The sequence below is a fragment of the Oncorhynchus keta genome, chromosome 34 (genome assembly GCF_023373465.1).
Source record: "Oncorhynchus keta strain PuntledgeMale-10-30-2019 chromosome 34, Oket_V2, whole genome shotgun sequence".
Taxonomy (NCBI): Eukaryota; Metazoa; Chordata; class Actinopteri; order Salmoniformes; family Salmonidae; genus Oncorhynchus; species Oncorhynchus keta.
In genome coordinates this window covers 19,723,973-19,749,683 of record NC_068454.1, presented here as the reverse complement: position 1 = coordinate 19,749,683, position 25,711 = coordinate 19,723,973, and the positions used below count along the sequence as shown (strand labels likewise).

Below are 25,711 nucleotides of genomic sequence, written 5' to 3'. Positions count from 1 at the left end.
TTATACAATGTAGAAAATAGTAAAAAATAAAGAAAAACCCTTGAATGAGTAGGTGTGTCCAAACTTTTGACTGGTACTGTATTTGCTGAACAAAAATATAAACGCAACATGCAATAATTTCAAAGATTTTACTGAGTTACAGTTCATATAAGGAAACAGTCAATTTAAATTAATTAATTAGGTCCTAATCTATGAATTTCACAATACTGTGCAGGGGCCCAGCCATGGGTGAGCCTGTGAAGGGCATAGGCCCACCCACTTGAGAGCCAGGCCCAGCCAATCACAATGAGATTTCCCCCACAAAAGGGCTTTATTACAGACAGAAATACTCCTCAGTTTCATCAGCTATCAGCTGGATGAATTTTCTTGGCGAAGGAGAAATGCTCACTAACAGGGATATAAACCAATTTGTGAAGAAAATTTGATTATTATATGCTTTTTGTGCATATGGAACATTTCTGGGATCTTTTATTTCAGATCATGAAACATGTGACCAACACTTTACATGTTGCGGTCATATTTTTGTTGAGTGTATATATACATTTTTCTGTCACACACAGTGGCAAGAAAAAGTATGTGAACCCTGTGGAATTACCTGTATTTCTGCATGAATTGGTCATCAAATTTGATCTGATCTTCATCTAAGTCACAACAATAAACAAACATAGTGTGCTTCAACTAATAACACACAAATTATTGTATTTTTCTTGTCAAATTGAATGAATAATTTAAACATTCAGTGTAGGAAAAAGTATGTGAACCCCTAGGCTAATCCAAAAGCTAATTGGAGTCAGGAGTCAGCTAACCTGGAGTTCAATCTATTGAGACGAGATTGGTGTTGGTTAGAGCTGCCTTGCCCTATAAAAAAATCACAAAATCTGAGTTTGCTATTCATAAGAGCATTGCCTGATGTGAACCATGCCTCGAACAAAAGAGATCTCAGAAGACCTAAGATTAAGAAGATTAAGAATTGTTGACTTGACTTTCATAAAGCTGGAAAGGGTTACAAAAGTATCTCTAGAAGCCTTGATGTTCATCAGTCCACAGTAAGTCCACAGTAAGACAAATTGTCTATAAATGGAGAAAGCTCAGCACTGTTGCTACTCTCCCTAGGAGTGGCCGTCCTCTGCGCAAGAGCACAGCGCAGAATGCTCAATGAGGTTAAGAAGAATCCTAGTGTCAGCTAAAGACTTACAGACTAAAGACTTACTTGTTCATGGGAGGGCACCACAGAAGAAGCCACTGCTGTCCAAAAAAACCCATTGCTGCACGTCTGAAGTTTGCAAAAGTGCACCTGGATGTTCCAATATTCTGTGGACAGATGAAACTAAAAAGTTGAGGAACACACAACACTGTGTGGAAGAAAAAAAGGCACAGCACACCAACATCAAAACATCATCCCAACTGTAAAGTCTGGTGGAGGGAGCATCATGTTAGGCCATCTGTCCGCCAATTGAAGCTCAACAGAAGTTGGGTGACGCAACAGGACAACAACCCAAAACACAAAACTAAATAAAAAACAGAATGGCTTCAACAGAAGAAAATATGCTTTCTGGAGTGGCCCAGTCAGATTCCTGACCTCAACCCCATTGAGATGCCGTGGCATGACCTTGAGCAGTTCACATCAGACATCCCAAGAATTTTGCTGAACTGAAACAGTTTTGTAAAGAGGAATAGTTCAAAATTCCTCCTGACCGTTGAGCAGGTCTGATCCGCAACGACAGAACATATTTGGTTGAGGTTGTTGCTGCCAAAGGAGGGTCAACCAGTTATTAAATCCAAGGGTTCACGTAGTTTTTCCACCCTGCACTGTGAATGTTTACACGGTGTGTTAAATAAAGACATGGAAACGTATAATTTTTTGTGTGTTATTAGTTTAAGCAGACTGTGTTTGTCTGTTGCTGTGACTTAGATGAAGATCCGATCAAATTTTATGACCAATGTATGCAGAAACCCAAGTAATTCTATAGGGTTTACATACTTTTCTTGCCCCTGTACACTGAAGTGTAGTTGTTTTACAAACTAGGGTTAAATGCCATGCTCATCGAGGCATCAACAAGGTATTCAAATGAGCAACCTTTTGGTTACTGGCACAATGGTCTAACCGCTGGGGACCCTGCCAGGTTACCTGCCATACATACATACATACATACACACACACACACACACACACACACACACACACACACACACACACACACACACACACACACACACACACATACATACATACATACATACATACATACATACATACATACATACATACATACATACATACATACATACATACATACATACATACATACAGTACTGTGAAAAAGTATTTCTCCCTTTCTAATTGTCTGTATTATTCTATATTTTTGATACTGAATGTTATCAGATCTTCAACCAAAACCTAATATTAGATCAAGTGAGTTTACAAAAAAACAAAAAAATGTATACTTATTGAAGTTATGCAACACCCAGTTCCCCTGTGAGGTCATCCCCAAACCTTCACACTACCACCACCATGCTTGACTGTTGGTATGAGGTTCTTACTGTGAAATGCATTGTTTCGTTTTCGCCAGACATAATGGGACCCATCTGGTCCAAAAAGTTGACTCCAGTTTTCAAAAATCACCTGGATGATCATCAAGACAGGAAGAATGTTCTATGGACAGGTGAGTCAATTGTATACCTTTTTGGACAAGATGGGTCCCATTATTCCTGACAAAAACCAAACACTGCATTCCACAGCAAGTACCTTATACCAACGGTCAAGCATGGTGGTGGTAGTGTGATGGTTTGGGGATGCTTTGCTGAGTCAGGATCTGGATGACTTGGCTTAACAGAAGGAACCATGAATTCTGCTCTGTATCAGAGAATGTCAGGCCATCATCTGTGAGCTGAAGCACAGCTGGGTCATGCAGCAAGACAATGATCCAAAACACAAAATCAAGTCTACATGAAAATGGTTAAAAAGCAAAACATTTTTAGTTTTGGAATGCCCTAGTCTAAGTCCAGACCTAATCCCAATTGAGATGTTGTAGCTGATTTAAAACAGTTCAGCGTGAAAGTGTACACTAAAATTCCTCCACGGCAACGTGAGACTAATCAACAACTACAGGAAGCGTTTGGTTGGAGTCATTGCAGCTAAAGTTATTGAGAGTAGGGGGGAAATTACTTTTTCCCACAGGATAATTGGGTGTTACATAACTTTGTTTATTAAATAAATGAAATAAGTATGTAATTTGTTATTGTAACGTCAGGTTCCCTATATCTAATATTAGGTTTTGGTTGAAGATCTGATGACATTCAGTATAAAAAAATATGCAAAAGTAGAGACAATTTGAAAGGGGACAAATACTTTTTCACAGCACTGTACAGGCATAGGCTAGTCAGTATACTCCAGATGCCATACCGATAGATACAATACTGCTCGTGTCTATGATTTTTTGAAATAAAAAAGCATGAGCTGGCGCACACCTCCAAAATTTGGTAGAGGTGTAGGTAGACTAACGACGAGTATACTGTATGCTATGAAAAATAGAGTTGCAAGCTCCTATCAGGTATGAAGGTAAGACCCAGAGGCAGACCACGTCGAATAAACAATAGTTTAATATTCCAACTGGGGCAGGCAATAGAGAGTTCAAGGCAGGGGTCAGAGGTGGGGCATCCATACCGGGCGGCAGACAGAGGTCAGTAATCCAGAGGTGGGGCATCCATACCGGGCGGAAGACAGAGGTCAGTAATCCAGAGGTGGGGCATCCATACCGGGCGGAAGACAGAGGTCAGTAATCCAGAGGTGGGGCATCCATACCGGGCGGAAGACAGAGGTCAGTAATCCAGAGGTGGGGCATCCATACCGGGCGGAAGACAGAGGTCAGTAACCCAGAGGTGGGGCATCCATACCGGGCGGAAGACAGAGGTCAGTAATCCAGAGGTGGGGCATCCATACCGGGCGGAAGACAGAGGTCAGTAATCCAGAGGTGGGGCATCCATACCTGGCGGCAGGCAGAGGTCAGTAACCCAGAGGTGGGGCATCCATACCGGGCGGAAGACAGAGGTCAGTAATCCAGAGGTGGGGCATCCATACCTGGCGGCAGGCAGAGGTCAGTAATCCAGAGGTGGGGCATCCATACCTGGCGGCAGGCAGAGGTCAGTAACCCAGAGGTGGGGCATCCATACCGGGCGGAAGACAGAGGTCAGTAATCCAGAGGTGGGGCATCCATACCTGGCGGCAGGCAGAGGTCAGTAACCCAGAGGTGGGGCATCCATACCGGGCGGCAGGCAGAGGTCAGTAACCCAGAGGTGGGGCATCCATACCGGGCGGAAGACAGAGGTCAGTAATCCAGAGGTGGGGCATCCATACCGGGTGGCAGGCAGAGGTCAGTAATCCAGAGGTGGGGCGTCCATACCGGGCGGCAGGCAGAGGTCAGTATCCAGAGGTGGGGCATCCATACCGGGCGGCAGGCAGAGGTCAGTAATCCAGAGGTGGGGCATCCATACCGGGCGGCAGACAGAGGTCAGTAAACCAGATGTGGGGCATCCATACCGGGCGGCAGGCAGAGGTCAGTAAACCAGATGTGGGGCATCCATACTGGGCGGCAGGCAGAGGTCAGTAATCCAGAGGTGGGGCGTCCATACCGGGCGGCAGGCAGAGGTCAGTAATCCAGAGGTGGGGCATCCATACCGGGCAGCAGACAGAGGTCAGTAAACCAGAGGTGGGGCATCCATACCGGGCGGCAGGCAGAGGTCAGTAATCCAGAGGTGGGGCATCCATACCTGGCGGCAGGCAGAGGTCAGTAAACCAGATGTGGGGCATCCATACCGGGCAGCAGACAGAGGTCAGTAATCCAGAGGTGGGGCATCCATACCGGGCGGCAGGCAGAGGTCAGTAATCCAGAGGTGGGGCATCCATACCGGGCAGCAGACAGAGGTCAGTAATCCAGAGGTGGGGCATCCATACCGGGCGGCAGGCAGAGGTCAGTAATCCAGAGGTGGGGCATCCATACCGGGTGGCAGGCAGAGGTCAGTATCCAGAGGTGGGGCATCCATACCGGGCAGCAGACAGAGGTCAGTAATCCAGAGGTGGGGCATCCATACCGGGTGGCAGGCAGAGGTCAGTATCCAGAGGTGGGGCATCCATAGGGGGGAAAAGGTATAAGGCGGCAAGCAGGGTCAGGCAGGAGGGCTCGGAGTCAGGACAGGCAAGGGTCAAAACCACGAGGGTGAGAAAAGAGAGACTGGAAAAAGCAGGAGCAGGAGCTGAGAAACAAAACGCTGGCAAAACTAGCAACGGACAAACAGAGAACACAGGAATAAATACACAGGGGTTAATGGGGAAGATGGAGGGGGGTGGAGACAATCACAAAGACAGGTCAAACAGATCAGAGTGTACAAGCTCCCAGTAATTTATTGGGTAAACCACCAGCAAGCTCCCAGTAATTTATTGGGTAAACCACCAGCAAGCTCCCAGTAATTTATTGGGTAAACCACCAGCAAGCTCCCAGTAATTTATTGGGTAAACCACCAGCAAGCTCCCAGTAATTTATTGGGTAAACCACCAGCAAGCTCCCAATAATTTATTGGGTAAACCACCAGCAAGCTCCCAGTAATTTATTGGGTAAACCACCAGCAAGCTCCCTGTAATTTATTGGGTAACCCACGAGCAAGCTCCCAGTAATTTATTGGGTAAACCACCAGCAAGCTCCCAGTAATTTATTGGGTAAACCACCAGCAAGCTCCCAGTAATTTATTGGGTAAACCACCAGCAAGCTCCCAGTAATTTATTGGGTAAACCACCAGCAAGCTCCCAGTAATTTATTGGGTAAACCACCAGCAAGCTCCCAGTATTTTATTGGGTAAACCACCAGCAAGCTCCCAGTAATTTTTTGGATAAACCACCAGCAAGCTCCCAGTAATTTATTGGGTAAACCACCAGTGTTTCAGCATCACATTTTTTTATTCAACAGTTTATTTCTGAGGTGGATCAATTTTGACTGATTTGTTTATTTTTTCTCTCTCACTTCCTATCCCTATTCCTCCACTCTCCCCCTCACTCCCTATTCCTCCACTCTCCCCCTCACTCCCTATTCCTCCACTCTCCCCCTCACTCCCTATTCCTCCACTCTCCCCCTCACTCCCTATTCCTCCACTCTCCCCCTCACTCCCTATTCCTCCACTCTCCCCCTCACTCCCTATTCCTCCACTCTCCCCCTCACTCTCTCATTCTCACTCCCTATTCCTCCACTCTCCCCCTCACTCTCTCATTCTCACTCCCTATTCCTCCACTCTCCCCCTCACTCTCTCATTCTCACTCCCTATTCCTCCACTCTCCCCCTCACTCTCTCATTCTCACTCCCTATTCCTCCACTCTCCCCCTCACTCTCTCATTCTCACTCCCTATTCATCCACTCTCCCCCTCACTCTCTCATTCTCACTCCCTATTCCTCCACTCTCCTCCCTCCCTCTCTCATTCTCACTCCCTATTCCTCCACTCTCCCCCTCACTCTCTCATTCTCACTCCCTATTCCTCCACTCTCCCCCTCACTCTCTCATTCTCACTCCCTATTCCTCCACTCTCCTCCCTCCCTCTCTCATTCTCACTCCCTATTCATCCACTCTCCCCCTCACTCTCTCATTCTCACTCCCTATTCCTCCACTCTCCTCCATCCCTCTCTCATTCTCACTCCCTATTCCTCCACTCTCCCCCTCACTCTCTCATTCTCACTCCCTATTCCTCCACTCTCCCCCTCACTCTCTCATTCTCACTCCCTATTCCTCCACTCTCCCCCTCACTCTCTCATTCTCACTCCCTATTCCTCCACTCTCCCCCTCACTCTCTCATTCTCACTCCCTATTCCTCCACTCTCCCCCTCACTCTCTCATTCTCACTCCCTATTCCTCCACTCTCCCCCTCACTCTCTCATTCTCACTCCCTATTCCTCCACTCTCCCCCTCACTCTCTCATTCTCACTCCCTATTCCTCCACTCTCCCCCTCACTCTCTCATTCTCACTCCCTATTCCTCCACTCTCCTCCCTCCCACTCCCTATTCCTCCACTCTCCCCCTCACTCTCTCATTCTCACTCCCTATTCCTCCACTCTCCCCCTCACTCTCTCATTCTCACTCCCTATTCCTCCACTCTCCCCCTCACTCCCTTTTCCTCCACTCTCCCCCTCACTCTCTCATTCTCACTCCCTATTCCTCCACTCTCCTCCCTCCCTCTCTCATTCTCACTCCCTATTCCTCCACTCTCCCCCTCACTCTCTCATTCTCACTCCCTATTCCTCCACTCTCCCCCTCACTCTCTCATTCTCACTCCCTATTCCTCCACTCTCCCCCTCACTCTCTCATTCTCACTCCCTATTCCTCCACTCTCCCCCTCACTCTCTCATTCTCACTCCCTATTCCTCCACTCTCCTCCCTCCCTCTCTCATTCTCACTCCCTATTCCTCCACTCTCCCCCTCACTCTCTCATTCTCACTCCCTATTCCTCCACTCTCCCCCTCACTCTCTCATTCTCACTCCCTATTCCTCCACTCTCCTCCATCCCTCTCTCATTCTCACTCCCTATTCCTCCACTCTCCTCCCTCCCTCTCTCATTCTCACTCCCTATTCCTCCACTCTCTCATTCTCACTCCCTATTCCTCCACTCTCCCCCTCACTCTCTCATTCTCACTCCCTATTCCTCCACTCTCCTCCATCCCTCTCTCATTCTCACTCCCTATTCCTCCACTCTCCCCCTCACTCTCTCATTCTCACTCCCTATTCCTCCACTCTCCTCCCTCCCTCTCTCATTCTCACTCCCTATTCCTCCACTCTCCCCCTCACTCTCTCATTCTCACTCCCTATTCCTCCACTCTCCCCCTGACTCTCTCATTCTCACTCCCTATTCCTCCACTCTCCCCCTCACTCTCTCATTCTCACTCCCTATTCCTCCACTCTCCCCTCACTCTCTCATTCTCACTCCCTATTCCTCCACTCTCCTCCCTCCCTCTCTCATTCTCACTCCCTATTCCTCCACTCTCCTCCATCTCTCTCTCATTCTCACTCCCTATTCCTCCACTCTCCTCCCTCCCTCTCTCATTCTCACTCCCTATTCCTCCACTCTCCCCCTCACTCTCTCATTCTCACTCCCTATTCCTCCACTCTCCCCCTCACTCTCTCATTCTCACTCCCTATTCCTCCACTCTCCTCCCTCCCTCTCTCATTCTCACTCCCTATTCCTCCACTCTCCCCCTCACTCTCTCATTCTCACTCCCTATTCCTCCACTCTCCTCCCTCCCACTCCCTATTCCTCCACTCTCCTCCATCCCTCTCTCATTCTCACTCCCTATTCCTCCACTCTCCTCCCTCCCACTCCCTATTCCTCCACTCTCCCCTCACTCTCTCATTCTCACTCCCTGTTCCTCCACTCTCCCCCTCACTCTCTCATTCTCACTCCCTATTCCTCCACTCTCCTCTCTCCATTCTTCCACTCCCTCCCTCCTCCCTCCCTCCCTCCCTCCCTCCCTCCCTCCCTCCCTCTCTCTGAATTATCTCTCTCTCTTACCCCACTCCTCTCTCCCTCCACCAGAGAGTAACGTCACAGTGTCTTTGTCCAGTAACTCGTCGGAGGTCCAGGAGGGGGACGTGGTCCAGCTGACCTGCTCCATCCACTCCACCACGGGTCCTCTCTCTGTGGCCTGGCAGTGGAGTGAGAATCAGGGCTCCACCCCTCCCCAGAACCTAGCCTCTGTAGACCGCGACGGGACTGTCCGACCAGGCCCTGGGTACCGTGAGCGCTCCAGCTACGGGGAGATCCGTGTGGAGAGGGTACAGGAGGACATTTATACCCTATCCCTCTACAACGCCCTGCCTGGGGACGAAGGGCTGTTCCGGTGCACGGCCACAGAGTGGGTGGAGGCCGGGACAGAGTCCGAGCAGAGTTGGGAGAAGATAGGGGAGAAGTCAGCTACTAAGGCCATCACTGTTAAGACCGTGGGTGAGTGTGTAACATGGCGTCGTGACTCAGGAAGATACAAACACATATACCCACACACACCATCACTGTCACAACATTATGCAAGGTACCCTCACACAGAGTACAGTACACACACACACACACACACACACGTCAGGCCATCAGTGTGTAGACAATTGGTAAGCGTGTGCAGTGGGATGTCAGGAACACACAGAGAACAGTTTATGCTGTAAGAGATTGTGATGACTAGCTCATTTAGGGTCTGGAAAACAAAGCATGCTTTATTCATGTAGGTATGAATATCCCCCCAAGGGGTATGTGCCACTACAACACATGCACGCACACACACACACAAACATACACACACCATGCTGTTTTCAAATGTAGTTTTACTTTTTTATGATATTATGCTCAATGGACACCAAACACACAATCTTGACTTGAGACACACATTCCACTACTTGCGTACACACAGATTAGCCAGAATGATTATAATGTAAATGCAGTTGTAAATGTGTTTAGCAGTGGGCAGGCTTTTCTCTGTCGGTGCTGAGTTAAGCTGAACATCCCTGGTACAGGCTGACTGAGCGCACTGGAGCGAAGCACTGACTGAGGCACTGGGGAGCCAAGGGCTCAGCACACACACAGCAAAGGGATTAGTCCCTGCAGCAGAACTTTGTGGTTCCGTAGAGGGAGAGACAACATGTCAGCTTTTTAACTGGTCATTTGTTGTGTTTTAGCAACTGATGAATTATGTAGACTATGTAGATCTTGGGGTTTGTTATCGTTCCGACACGTTTATTTTCATTTGTGTGTCCGTGTGCGCTCATGCCTGTTTGTGTGTACTAGGGATGGGCATTTTAACTCATTTCAGTATTCTTATAATATCATGATATCTGGATAGCCGAAATACATGTGTTTTTACAGAAAAACATATATTTTTAAAAACTTCAATGGAGACTTGCTTTCGCAGCTCGAGCACTGAGGAATAATAAGAACTGGAAACCGCGTCCAAGATGTCTGACCATTGTTTTTAAGGTTATCTACTCACAGTCGCATATGCCGATTCATGGACCGTCTATATCCGGATTGCTTCCGGTTTATACAGACCAACATCATTTGTGCTCGAGTGAGCAGCGACGACGTCATCCAAAAACATGGCTGACATTGGATATGAAGTGTTAAGTGTTGAGTGATGGGAAAAATGGGGGGGGGGAAACGGCCTCATCGACAATAATTAAAATAATTCAATGGATGTTTTGTCCACAAAAGTGATGACTTGTTGCTGCCATAGGTTATCTATCATACCAACAGGTAGTGCCCTTTTTGACTGCATTGTTGTAAAGAAGCTACAGTAGATGTGTTTTGTCCAATATTTTTATTGAATATATTTTTATTTTTAATTCCCAGCCCCCTTCCCCGCAGGAGGCCTTTTGGTAGGCCGTCATTGTAAATAACCATTTGTTCCTAACTGACTTGCCTAGTTAAATACATGTTAAATAAAGGTTAAGTAAAACATATAGCCAGCTCAGCTAGCCAGCTAGCTATCTAATGTAGCAAGGCTAATTGACGCTATTCTGCTGCACTCTACGTCTAAATTCATTCATATGAAACAACAGCCTACCTGTTGATTGATCATTGTAGCTTACTCCTTCGCATTTAACTAACATTTAACTCGCATTTAACTAACTTAATTCCGTCATTTTTATTCCAGAAATCTACCACTTCACTTGCTAGACATGGAGCCTCTGACTGTGGTGCCGTTTTAATTGACCGACAATAACAACAAGCTCCATGTGTGAAACGTGTGTAGGCTACCTGTATGTCTTTTTATGGGCTGCACTCTTCTCAAAAAGAAATACTGTCCCAAGTAATCGAATACTAATATCTGTTCAGATCTTCAAATATTCAAATAATCATCCCCATCCCTAGCGTGTACATGTGTCTTCAAGATGATCCTCCATCTGGCCTTCCATTCCCCTTTATCCCAATGCGTCTTCTTCCACTGGGGCTGTCTGCCCTGTGGGGATTAGTCATAGTGTGCTCTGAGTGTTGACAGGGAGCTGATTTCATCTGTAGCCTGTTAAACTGCGAGTCGTAGTGGGAGGACCACACAACATGTCATCGTGTGACTCCAAGTTTACTTCCATATGATGGTTATTATATCAATATTTGTACATAAGCATTTCCACTGACATTTCTTGCATAATTCATTTTACAGACACAAAAAGACCCCACCTCGTCTAGCGTATTTTCTTTTGTCGACATTTGGAATGAAGGATATTACAGCAGGATACCTGATGGTGGACCGAAGTACCAGGGAACCTCTCCCACCTTTTTCTCTTCTCTCTAAGTGGTGTGGTGTAGGTGTATGTTGACCCTATTATCTGAACCAGGGTGACTGTTGTTATCTTAATGAGGAAAGTTTGGATTGGCTAGAGAAGCAAGCAGATCGAACATCAGCTCTTAGAGAAAATCTCTCCCTGGAGCCTTTCCTGGTGGTGCATCACCAATGGTTTTCAGCTCTGCTCTTACACACGTACACATACACTACCTTTGCTGGGCAAATGGCTGTCTGTGGCCGCCCCGGGGAGTCATGAGAAATCGATCTCTGCTCTGTCATCACAGGCTCTGGAACTATGCCCCTGTGCACCCTGGGTAAGTGTTGTCAGTGTTAATCTCAGCAGGTGAATCCTTCACCCACCCACCCACCGACCTGTGCCCACCGTGAGAGAGGGGGGATCTGTGTGTTAGAATTAACCCTATAAATGCAGTACATCTTCTACAAACACACATTTATACAACCTCTCCATAATGTTGTGTTTCAGAGGACAGTGAATGGATTCTAACGGCTAACTTGTTGATCAAAGGCAAGTTACTCAACTCTCCCTGAATGCAACTCAGTCTTGCAATCCCTTCTCCTTCACTCCCCCTTTGTCCGTGTATTAAAGTAGAGGGTTTCTCCATCACAGTCTGTCACCACCATGGCCTCTGTTATGCTGCCTGGCCTGCCACACTGCTTACCTCTCCAATCCTTTCACGTGTACATCAAGTGGGTGGCAGGTAGCCTAGCGGTTAAGCGCATTGGGCCAGTAACCAAAAGGTTCCTTGTTCAAATCCCAGAACCGACTAGGTGAATTATCTGTCAATGTGCCCTTGAGTAAGGTACTTAACCCAATTGCTGTTTTAAATTACTAAAATGTATTTTTTTTTTTTTTTTTTTTTTTTAAATAGTAAAGTGCTTAGGGAATGAGAGTTAAGGAATAGGATAGGGACTCCCGAGTGGGACAGTGGTCTAAGACGTTGCATATTGGTGCAAGAGGCTTCACTGCAGTACCTGGTTCGAATCCAGGCTGCATCACATCTGGCTGTGATTGGGAGTCCCATAGGGTGGTGCACAATTGGCCCAGCGTCATCTGGGTTTTGGCGGGATAGGCAGTCTTTTATAAATAAGAATTTGTTATTAACTGACTTGCCTAGTTACATAAAGGTTAAATAAAAAAAATAGCAGCTAGGGGTCAGTTTGGATTTACCCTTACTCCCCAACAGTAATGCATTTCTTCCTGTTTTCCCAGAATCCTCCTTTGTGGTCTCGGCGTCATCGCGGACGCCCAGCGTGACATTTGGCGACTCGTTTGACCTCCAGTGCCTGGTGAAGCCCCGCCATAACCCTCGTGTGCCTGCCTCTGTCACCTGGCGCTTCATGCCCGCCAGTTCGGGCTCTTCTGGGGAGGTTGGCACAGCAGGCATGTTCCGAGACCTGGTAACGTTTACCCGCGAGGGCACGCTGCAGTGGGGCGAGCAGCTGCTGGGCCTGGGCACCCGCACCACCGTGGACCGTTCCCATTCCAACACCAACTTCAGATTGTCTGTGACGCGCGCTGGGCGCAAGGAGGCGGGGACGTATCAGTGCTCTGCCCTCCTGTGGAGGAGGAACTACGACAACACCTGGAGCAAAGTGGCCAACAGGACGTCCAACCTGCTGGGGATCAGCGTGTTACAGCCAGGTGGGACACACACACACCTGGAGCCATGTGGCCAAACAAACACACTTCTAACCTTCTGGGCATCAATTAACACACAAAACAGGGAGAAACACAGAGAATGACTGCGGTAGGCCTGAGGTCAGGCAATGTTTAGAGGTGAACATATGCTGCAACAGGGGGTTTTCCTCGCTGCCTCCCTGCCCTGCTGTGTTCTGGCTGAGCCGTGTTCGGTCTGAGGAGTGTGTCCTGTATGAGCAGTGTTTGTTCTGCCCATTAGGTCTGTGTTGCCTAGGATATATGGGCATTAGAATCTCTCTCTCGCTCTCTCTCTGCTCTAATTGCTCTCACTCTCTGGTTTACAGACTGTGTGTGTGTAGCGTAGCACTGGGCTAGGGCGGAACCTCCTAATGGAGCAGAGTAGAGTAACGATGGATCGTTAATATCCCCCACTAGAGAGAGTGATTAGAGAGACAAAGAAAATGGGTGGGGACTGAGATAGAACAAAAGAGATGGAAGACATAGAGCTATGTTCTTGAACTCTTTCCCTCATCAACAATTCACTAACTATACCCCCAGTGGCCTCACACACTGTTGTAATAATAGGCCTTTACACACACACACACACACACACACACACACACACACACACACACACACACACACACACACACACACACACACACACACACACACACACACACACACACACACACACACACACACACACACACACACACACACACACACACACACACACACACACACACACACACACACACGCACACACTGAACAACACACTGATAATGTTGAGGCAGAGTTTGTGTGGTGAGGAAGTTAATGTCAGTGCTTGTGTTGGCTTCCCAGGCTGTTTATGTATTCTCTCTGTGAGGAAACTGAAGTCATTCAGACTTGCACTCTGACCTTGCTGTCACTCTGTGCTGAGGAGTGTTTGTGCACTTCCTCATTATAGTGTGTGCATGCCCTGGGATGCTCTCTGTTTTCAAACACACACACACACACACACACACACACACACACACACACACACACACACCCTTTCACCGTGGACCTGGGGTGTTTCTTTCATGCTGCCTGTGAAGCCAGTAGTGGGTTCCATCACTTTACTATCACTGAGACTGGCTGTGTGGGGTTCCATCACTTTACTATCACTGAGACTGGCTGTGTGGGGTTCCATCACTTTACTATCACTGAGACTGGCTGTGTGGGGTTCCATCACTTTACTATCACTGAGACTGGCTGTGTGGGGTTCCATCACTTTACTATCACTGAGACTGGCTGTGTGGGGTTCCAGCACTTTACTATCACTGAGACTGGCTGTGTGGGGTTCCATCACTTTACTATCACTGAGACTGGCTGTGTGGGGTTCCATCACTTTACTATCACTGAGACTGGCTGTGTGGGGTTCCAGCACTTTACTATCACTGAGACTGGCTGTGTGGGGTTCCATCACTTTACTATCACTGAGACTGGCTGTGTGGGGTTCCATCACTTCACTATCACTGAGACTGGCTGTGTGGGGTTCTACCACTGAGACTGGCTGTGTGGGGTTCCATCACTTTACTATCACTGAGACTGGCTGTGTGGGGTTCCATCACTTTACTATCACTGAGACTGGCTGTGTGGGGTTCCATCACTTTACTATCACTGAGACTGGCTGTGTGGGGTTCCAGCACTTTACTATCACTGAGACTGGCTGTGTGGGGTTCCATCACTTTACTATCACTGAGACTGGCTGTGTGGGGTTCTACCACTGAGACTGGCTGTGTGGGGTTCCATCACTTTACTATCACTGAGACTGGCTGTGTGGGGTTCCAGCACTTTACAGTTACTGAGACTGCCTGTGTGGGGTTCCATCACTTTACTATCACTGAGACTGGCTGTGTGGGGTTCCATCACTTTACTATCACTGAGAATGGCTGTGTGGGGTTCCATCACTTTACTATCACTGAGACTGGCTGTGTGGGGTTCCATCACTTTACTATCACTGAGACTGGCTGTGTGGGGTTCCATCACTTTACTATCACTGAGACTGGCTGTGTGGGGTTCCAGCACTTTACTATCACTGAGACTGGCTGTGTGGGGTTCCATCACTTTACTATCACTGAGACTGGCTGTGTGGGGTTCTACCACTGAGACTGGCAGTGTGGGGTTCCATCACTTTACTATCACTGAGACTGGCTGTGTGGGGTTCTACCACTGAGACTGGCTGTGTGGGGTTCCATCAATTTACTATCACTGAGACTGGCTGTGTGGGGTTCCGTCACTTTACTATCACTGAGACTGGCTGTGTGGGGTTCCATCACTTTACTATCACTGAGACTGGCTGTGTGGGGTTCCATCATTTTACTATCACTGAGACTGGCTGTGTGGGGTTCCATCACTTTACTATCACTGAGACTGGCTGTGTGGGGTTCCATCACTTTACTATCACTGAGACTGGCTGTGTGGGGTTCCATCACTTTACTATCACTGAGACTGGCTGTGTGGGGTTCCAGCACTTTACTATCACTGAGACTGGCTGTGTGGGGTTCCATCACTTTACTATCACTGAGACTGGCTGTGTGGGGTTCCATCACTTTACTATCACTGAGACTGGCTGTGTGGGGTTCCAGCACTTTACTATCACTTAGACTGGCTGTGTGGGGTTCCATCACTTTACTATCACTGAGACTGGCTGTGTGGGGTTCCATCACTTCACTATCACTGAGACTGGCTGTGTGGGGTTCTACCACTGAGACTGGCTGTGTGGGGTTCCATCACTTTACTATCACTGAGACTGGCTGTGTGGGGTTCCATCACTTTACTATCACTGAGACTGGCTGTGTGGGGTTCCAGCACTTTACTATCACTGAGACTGGCTGTGTGGGGTTCCATCACTTTACTATCACTGAGACTGGCTGTGTGGGGTTCCATCACTTTACTATCACTTAGACTGGCTGTGTGGGGTTCCATCACTTTACTATCACTGAGACTGGCTGTGTGGGGTTCCATCACTTCACTATCACTGAGACTGGCTGTGTGGGGTTCTACCACTGAGACTGGCTGTGTGGGGTTCCATCACTTTACTATCACTGAGACTGGCTGTGTGGGGTTCCATCACTTTACTATCACTGAGACTGGCTGTGTGGGGTTCCAGCACTTTACTATCACTGAGACTGGCTGTGTGGGGTTCCATCACTTTACTATCACTGAGACTGGCTGTGTGGGGTTCCATCACTTTACTATCACTGAGACTGGCTGTGTGGGGTTCCATCACTTTACTATCACTGAGACTGGCTGTGTGAGGTTCCATCACTTTACTATCACTGAGACTGGCTGTGTGGGGTTCCAGCACTTTACTATCACTGAGACTGGCTGTGTGGGGTTCTACCACTGAGACTGGCTGTGTGGGGTTCCATCACTTTACTATCACTGAGACTGGCTGTGTGGGGTTCCAGCACTTTACAGTTACTGAGACTGCCTGTGTGGGGTTCCATCACTTTACTATCACTGAGACTGGCTGTGTGGGGTTCCATCACTTTACTATCACTGAGACTGGCTGTGTGGGGTTCCATCACTTTACTATCACTGAGACTGGCTGTGTGGGGTTCCATCACTTTACTATCACTGAGACTGGCTGTGTGGGGTTCCATCACTTTACTATCACTGAGACTGGCTGTGTGGGGTTCCAGCACTTTACTATCACTGAGACTGGCTGTGTGGGGTTCCATCACTTTACTATCACTGAGACTGGCTGTGTGGGGTTCCATCACTTTACTATCACTGAGACTGGCTGTGTGGGGTTCCAGCACTTTACTATCACTGAGACTGGCTGTGTGGGGTTCCATCACTTTACTATCACTGAGACTGGCTGTGTGGGGTTCCATCACTTTACTATCACTGAGACTGGCTGTGTGGGGTTCCATCACTTTACTATCACTGAGACTGGCTGTGTGGGGTTCCATCACTTTACTATCACTGAGACTGGCTGTGTGGGGTTCCAGCACTTTACTATCACTGAGACTGGCTGTGTGGGGTTCCATCACTTTACTATCACTGAGACTGGCTGTGTGGGGTTCTACCACTGAGACTGGCTGTGTGGGGTTCCATCACTTTACTATCACTGAGACTGGCTGTGTGGGGTTCCATCACTTTACTATCACTGAGACTGGCTGTGTGGGATTCCAGCACTTTACTATCACTGAGACTGGCTGTGTGGGGTTCCATCACTTTACTATCACTGAGACTGGCTGTGTGGGGTTCCATCACTTTACTATCACTGAGACTGGCTGTGTGGGGTTCCATCACTTTACTATCACTGAGACTGGCTGTGTGGGGTTCCATAACTTTACTATCACTGAGACTGGCTGTGTGGGGTTCCAGCACTTTACTATCACTGAGACTGGCGGTGTGGGGTTCCATCACTTTACTATCACTGAGACTGGCTGTGTGGGGTTCCATCACTTTACTATCACTGAGACTGGCTGTGTGGGGTTACAGCACTTTACTATCACTGAGACTGGCTGTGTGGGGTTCCAGCACTTTACTATCACTGAGACTGGCTGTGTGGGGTTCCATCACTTTACTATCACTGAGACTGGCTGTGTGGGGTTCCATCACTTTACTATCACTGAGACTGGCTGTGTGGGGTTCCATCACTTTACTATCACTGAGACTGGCTGTGTGGGGTTACAGCACTTTACTATCACTGAGACTGGCTGTGTGGGGTTCCATCACTTTACTATCACTGAGACTGGCTGTGTGGGGTTCCAGCACTTTACTATCACTGAGACTGGCTGTGTGGGGTTCCATCACTTCACTATCACTGAGACTGGCTGTGTGGGGTTCTACCACTGAGACTGGCTGTGTGGGGTTCCATCACTTTACTATCACTGAGACTGGCTGTGTGGGGTTCCATCACTTTACTATCACTGAGACTGGCTGTGTGGGGTTCCATCACTTTACTATCACTGAGACTGGCTCTGTGGGGTTCCAGCACTTTACTATCACTGAGACTGGCTGTGTGGGGTTCCATCACTTCACTATCACTGAGACTGGCTGTGTGGGGTTCTACCACTGAGACTGGCTGTGTGGGGTTCCATCACTTTACTATCACTGAGACTGGCTGTGTGGGGTTCCATCACTTTACTATCACTGAGACTGGCTGTGTGGGGTTCCAGCACTTTACAGTTACTGAGACTGGCTGTGTGGGGTTCTACCACTGAGACTGGCTGTGTGGGGTTCCATCACTTTACTATCACTGAGACTGGCTGTGTGGGGTTCCAGCACTTTACAGTTACTGAGACTGCCTGTGTGGGGTTCCATCACTTTACTATCACTGAGACTGGCTGTGTGGGGTTCCATCACTTTACTATCACTGAGACTGGCTGTGTGGGGTTCCATCACTTTACTATCACTGAGACTGGCTGTGTGGGGTTCCATCACTTTACTATCACTGAGACTGGCTGTGTGGGGTTCCATCACTTTACTATCACTGAGACTGGCTGTGTGGGGTTCCAGCACTTTACTATCACTGAGACTGGCTGTGTGGGGTTCCATCACTTTACTATCACTGAGACTGGCTGTGTGGGGTTCCGTCACTTTACTATCACTGAGACTGGCTGTGTGGGGTTCCAGCACTTTACTATCACTGAGACTGGCTGTGTGGGGTTCCATCACTTTACTATCACTGAGACTGGCTGTGTGGGGTTCCATCACTTTACTATCACTGAGACTGGCTGTGTGGGGTTCCATCACTTTACTATCACTGAGACTGGCTGTGTGGGGTTCCATCACTTTACTATCACTGAGACTGGCTGTGTGGGGTTCCAGCACTTTACTATCACTGAGACTGGCTGTGTGGGGTTCCATCACTTTACTATCACTGAGACTGGCTGTGTGGGGTTCTACCACTGAGACTGGCTGTGTGGGGTTCCATCACTTTACTATCACTGAGACTGGCTGTGTGGGGTTCCATCACTTTACTATCACTGAGACTGGCTGTGTGGGATTCCAGCACTTTACTATCACTGAGACTGGCTGTGTGGGGTTCCATCACTTTACTATCACTGAGACTGGCTGTGTGGGGTTCCATCACTTTACTATCACTGAGACTGGCTGTGTGGGGTTCCATCACTTTACTATCACTGAGACTGGCTGTGTGGGGTTCCATAACTTTACTATCACTGAGACTGGCTGTGTGGGGTTCCAGCACTTTACTATCACTGAGACTGGCGGTGTGGGGTTCCATCACTTTACTATCACTGAGACTGGCTGTGTGGGGTTCCATCACTTTACTATCACTGAGACTGGCTGTGTGGGGTTACAGCACTTTACTATCACTGAGACTGGCTGTGTGGGGTTCCAGCACTTTACTATCACTGAGACTGGCTGTGTGGGGTTCCATCACTTTACTATCACTGAGACTGGCTGTGTGGGGTTCCATCACTTTACTATCACTGAGACTGGCTGTGTGGGGTTCCATCACTTTACTATCACTGAGACTGGCTGTGTGGGGTTACAGCACTTTACTATCACTGAGACTGGCTGTGTGGGGTTCCATCACTTTACTATCACTGAGACTGGCTGTGTGGGGTTCCAGCACTTTACTATCACTGAGACTGGCTGTGTGGGGTTCCATCACTTCACTATCACTGAGACTGGCTGTGTGGGGTTCTACCACTGAGACTGGCTGTGTGGGGTTCCATCACTTTACTATCACTGAGACTGGCTGTGTGGGGTTCCATCACTTTACTATCACTGAGACTGGCTGTGTGGGGTTCCATCACTTTACTATCACTGAGACTGGCTCTGTGGGGTTCCAGCACTTTACTATCACTGAGACTGGCTGTGTGGGGTTCCATCACTTCACTATCACTGAGACTGGCTGTGTGGGGTTCTACCACTGAGACTGGCTGTGTGGGGTTCCATCACTTTACTATCACTGAGACTGGCTGTGTGGGGTTCCATCACTTTACTATCACTGAGACTGGCTGTGTGGGGTTCCAGCACTTTACAGTTACTGAGACTGCCTGTGTGGGGTTCCATCACTTTACTATCACTGAGACTGGCTGTGTGGGGTTCCATCACTTTACTATCACTGAGACTGGCTGTGTGGGGATCTACCACTGAGACTGGCTGTGTGGGGTTCCATCACTTTACTATCACTGAGACTGGCTGTGTGGGGTTCTACCACTGAGACTGGCTGTGTGGGGTTCCATCACTTTACTATCACTGAGACTGGCTGTGTGGGGTTCCGTCACTTTACTATCACTGAGACTGGCTGTGTGGGGTTCCAGCACTATACTATCACTGAGACTGGCTGTGTGGGGTTCCATCACTTTACTATCACTGAGACTGGCTGTGTGGGGTTCCATCACTTTACTATCACTGAGACTGGCTGTGTGGGGTTCCATCACTTTACTATCACTGAGACTGGCTGTGTGGGGTTCCAGCACTTTACTATCACTGAGACTGGCTGTGTGGGGTTCCATCACTTTACTATCACTGAGACTGGCTGTGTGGGGTTCCGTCACTTTACTATCACTGAGACTGGCTGTGTGGGGTTCCAGCACTTTACTATCACTGAGACTGGCTGTGTGGGGTTCCATCACTTTACTATCACTGAGACTGGCTGTGTGGGGTTCCATCACTTTACTATCACTGAGACTGGCTGTGTGGGGTTCCATCACTTTACTATCACTGAGACTGGCTGTGTGGGGTTCCATCACTTTACTATCACTGAGACTGGCTGTGTGGGGTTCCAGCACTTTACTATCACTGAGACTGGCTGTGTGGGGTTCCATCACTTTACTATCACTGAGACTGGCTGTGTGGGGTTCTACCACTGAGACTGGCTGTGTGGGGTTCCATCACTTTACTATCACTGAGACTGGCTGTGTGGGGTTCCATCACTTTACTATCACTGAGACTGGCTGTGTGGGATTCCAGCACTTTACTATCACTGAGACTGGCTGTGTGGGGTTCCATCACTTTACTATCACTGAGACTGGCTGTGTGGGGTTCCATCACTTTACTATCACTGAGACTGGCTGTGTGGGGTTCCATCACTTTACTATCACTGAGACTGGCTGTGTGGGGTTCCATAACTTTACTATCACTGAGACTGGCTGTGTGGGGTTCCAGCACTTTACTATCACTGAGACTGGCGGTGTGGGGTTCCATCACTTTACTATCACTGAGACTGGCTGTGTGGGGTTCCATCACTTTACTATCACTGAGACTGGCTGTGTGGGGTTACAGCACTTTACTATCACTGAGACTGGCTGTGTGGGGTTCCAGCACTTTACTATCACTGAGACTGGCTGTGTGGGGTTCCATCACTTTACTATCACTGAGACTGGCTGTGTGGGGTTCCATCACTTTACTATCACTGAGACTGGCTGTGTGGGGTTCCATCACTTTACTATCACTGAGACTGGCTGTGTGGGGTTACAGCACTTTACTATCACTGAGACTGGCTGTGTGGGGTTCCATCACTTTACTATCACTGAGACTGGCTGTGTGGGGTTCCAGCACTTTACTATCACTGAGACTGGCTGTGTGGGGTTCCATCACTTCACTATCACTGAGACTGGCTGTGTGGGGTTCTACCACTGAGACTGGCTGTGTGGGGTTCCATCACTTTACTATCACTGAGACTGGCTGTGTGGGGTTCCATCACTTTACTATCACTGAGACTGGCTGTGTGGGGTTCCATCACTTTACTATCACTGAGACTGGCTCTGTGGGGTTCCAGCACTTTACTATCACTGAGACTGGCTGTGTGGGGTTCCATCACTTCACTATCACTGAGACTGGCTGTGTGGGGTTCTACCACTGAGACTGGCTGTGTGGGGTTCCATCACTTTACTATCACTGAGACTGGCTGTGTGGGGTTCCATCACTTTACTATCACTGAGACTGGCTGTGTGGGGTTCCAGCACTTTACAGTTACTGAGACTGCCTGTGTGGGGTTCCATCACTTTACTATCACTGAGACTGGCTGTGTGGGGTTCCATCACTTTACTATCACTGAGACTGGCTGTGTGGGGATCTACCACTGAGACTGGCTGTGTGGGGTTCCATCACTTTACTATCACTGAGACTGGCTGTGTGGGGTTCTACCACTGAGACTGGCTGTGTGGGGTTCCATCACTTTACTATCACTGAGACTGGCTGTGTGGGGTTCCGTCACTTTACTATCACTGAGACTGGCTGTGTGGGGTTCCAGCACTATACTATCACTGAGACTGGCTGTGTGGGGTTCCATCACTTTACTATCACTGAGACTGGCTGTGTGGGGTTCCATCACTTTACTATCACTGAGACTGGCTGTGTGGGGTTCCATCACTTTACTATCACTGAGACTGGCTGTGTGGGGTTCCATCACTTTACTATCACTGAGACTGGCTGTGTGGGTTCCAGCACTTTACTATCACTGAGACTGGCTGTGTGGGGTTCCATCACTTTACTATCACTGAGACTGGCTGTGTGGGGTTCTACCACTGAGACTGGCTGTGTGGGGTTCCATCACTTTACTATCACTGAGACTGGCTGTGTGGGGTTCCATCACTTTACTATCACTGAGACTGGCTGTGTGGGGTTCTACCACTACTATCACTGAGACTGGCTGTGTGCGGTTCTACCACTACTATCACTGAGACTGGCTGTGTGGGGTTCTACCACTACTATCACTGAGACTGGCTGTGTGGGGTTCTACCACTACTATCACTGAGACTGGCTGTGTGGGGTTCTACCACTACTATCTACCACTACTAGACTGGCTCACTCCCTCACACACTTTCACTCACACACACAGCAGCACAGGGACACAGACATTGTTCTGCTCAACTGGCTGGCTGACTCTCTGGCCTCAGCCACTCCAGCTGAAGAAACACTCACCAGACCATTCAGGAGTGATTTGGCAATCGACTTATCATCCTGAACGCTTGTTTAGTTTCCCTGATGTGCACTTTACTTTGTTTACCGCTAGTGAAGGGAACCAACGACACACACGCACACACAGACACACACACACATTTTGAGTGCTGTACAGTACAATAGAGAAAACCATGGAGCTATCTTCTCTAGCTCCGCACCAACTCCATGATGACGTGATCATTTACCTTGGTAAAACTATCAGTTACCGTGATGATATGATCATTTACCTTGGTAAAACTATCAGTTACTGTGATGATATGATCATTTACCTTGGTAAAGCTATCAGTTACCGTGATGATATGATCATTTACCTTGGTAAAGCTATCAGTTACCGTGATGATATGATAATTTACCTTGGTAAAACTATCAGTTACCGTGATGATATGATAATTTACCTTGGTAAAACTATCAGTTACCGTGATGATATGATAATTTACCTTGGTAAAACTATCAGTTACCGTGATGATATGATAATTTACCTTGGTAAAACTATCAGTTACCGTGATGATATGATCATTTACCTTGGTAAAGCTATCAGTTACCGTGATGATATGATCATTTACCTTGGTAAAGCTATCAGTTACCGTGATGATATGATCATTTACCTTGGTAAAACTATCAGTTACCGTGATGATATGATCATTTACCTTGGTAAAACTATCAGTTACCGTGATGATATGATCATTTACCTTGGTAAAACTATCAGTTACCGTGATGATATGATAATTTACCTTGGTAAAACTATCAGTTACCGTGATGATATGATCATTTACCTTGGTAAAGCTATCAGTTACCGTGATGATATGATAATTTACCTTGGTAAAACTATCAGTTACAGTGATGATATGATAATTTACCTTGGTAAAACTATCAGTTACAGTGATGATATGATCATTTACCTTGGTAAAACTATCAGTTACCGTGATGATATGATCATTTACCTTGGTAAAACTATCAGTTACAGTGATGATATGATCATTTACCTTGGTAAAACTATCAGTTACCGTGATGATATGATCATTTACCTTGGTAAAACTATCAGTTACAGTGATGATATGATCATTTACCTTGGTAAAACTATCAGTTACCGTGATGATATGATCATTTACCTTGGTAAAACTATCAGTTACAGTGATGATATGATCATTTACCTTGGTAAAACTATCAGTTACAGTGATGATATGATCATTTACCTTGACAATGTCATGAGTTACAGTGATGATATGATCATTTACCTTGGTAAAACTATCAGTTACAGTGATGATATGATAATTTACCTTGACAATGTCATGAGTTACCGTGATGATATGATCATTTACCTTGGTAAAGCTATCAGTTACCGTGATGATATGATCATTTACCTTGGTAAAGCTATCAGTTACCGTGATGATATGATGATTTACCTTGGCAAAGCTATCAGTTACAGTGATGATATGATCATTTACCTTGGTAAAGCTATCAGTTACAGTGATGATATGATCATTTACCTTGGTAAAACTATCAGTTACCGTGATGATATGATCATTTACCTTGGTAAAGCTATCAGTTACAGTGATGATATGATCATTTACCTTGGTAAAGCTATCAGTTACCGTGATGATATGATCATTTACCTTGGTAAAGCTATCAGTTACCGTGATGATATGATCATTTACCTTGGTAAAACTATCAGTTACAGTGATGATATGATCATTTACCTTGGTAAAACTATCAGTTACCGTGATGATATGATCATTTACCTTGACAATGTCATGAGTTACCATGGCGAAGTGATCAGTTACGATGGAGAGTGTTTAACGGGAGTGTTTAATTGGCTGTGAGGTGGACTAATCCAGCTCCCCTATTGGCTCCTCCATATTCCATATTCCATCCTTTATTTCTATTTTTTCAGTCAAATTCTGTTTTCCTCCTTAACTAGTCCTGACACGCACAGACACGTGGACACACATAGACACACTTACACGTCACAGGGCTCCGTTTAGAGCTGTGATTCATCTGTCAGAATGTAGGCCGTCCCTGTTTTCCCCTCTCTGTTTTCCTAAATGTTAACCACTCCTGGCTAAATGAGTGGCTGGCATTTGCCATTTCCACTTTCTCTCCCAAAGAAGCAGAAACGAGCGGAACAGGAGAGCTGGAGTAATGACGTGTGAGAGCATCACACAGCATCTGACCTAATACATTATTAAGAAAGTTTAAATCATGCTTCCAGATGTGCCTGTACACCGACCCACTGGCCTGTTCAATATGTATGAGCTTCCTCACCATTACCGTGTGTGTGCGCATCTCCATCTGCATATGAGTCTGCATAATGCTACTCACATACATACTCTGCATTCATACATACAGTTTGCAGCTCTCTCCCTGTGATGGGACGGTGCCTCTGGAATATGTGCGGCTCCAGGGCTTTGGACCGGCATAACCCAGCACCATTCTCAGCTCCAAACCATCTCCCTGCAGAGCCCCAACCTCAGCCCATGTGGCTGGTGTGCTCTGGTCTTCTTCTCCTGGAACATGAAGAGCTTTGCTGCTGTACGAGGAGGCAGAGTCTGTTCTCTCTTGTTCTTTCTCTGGGAGCTCCGATGCCTTGAACACTTTGACTCAGATTAGCCCCTAGACTAGAGGCTGCATGCAGGAGATTTCCATCAGACACACACTCCTGGATTCTGTCCCTGTGCAAGAGTGTAATTATCTTATATCGGAACACACTTCTTTATTAGCGTTCACACAGACAGACATACGCACACAGACACACACACAGGGCTCACGGCACACAATGACAGAAGGAATATTAGATGCGTTTTCTTTTTGTCTCTGTAAAATGTAATACAAACA

At 47.5% G+C, this 25,711-nt stretch overlaps 1 protein-coding gene across 1 annotated transcript in view; it reads left to right on the top strand.

Annotated features, from left to right (window-relative positions):
- The window catches only part of LOC118377112 (immunoglobulin superfamily member 3-like), a 172,428-nt gene that overhangs the window by 112,835 nt on the left and 33,882 nt on the right, over positions 1-25,711 (top strand). Inside the window, exons 5-6 of the mRNA XM_052493367.1 lie at positions 8,564-8,971; positions 12,526-12,957. Of these exons, the coding sequence (XP_052349327.1) occupies positions 8,564-8,971; positions 12,526-12,957 (840 nt within the window). The remainder of the gene's footprint in view (positions 1-8,563; positions 8,972-12,525; positions 12,958-25,711) is intronic.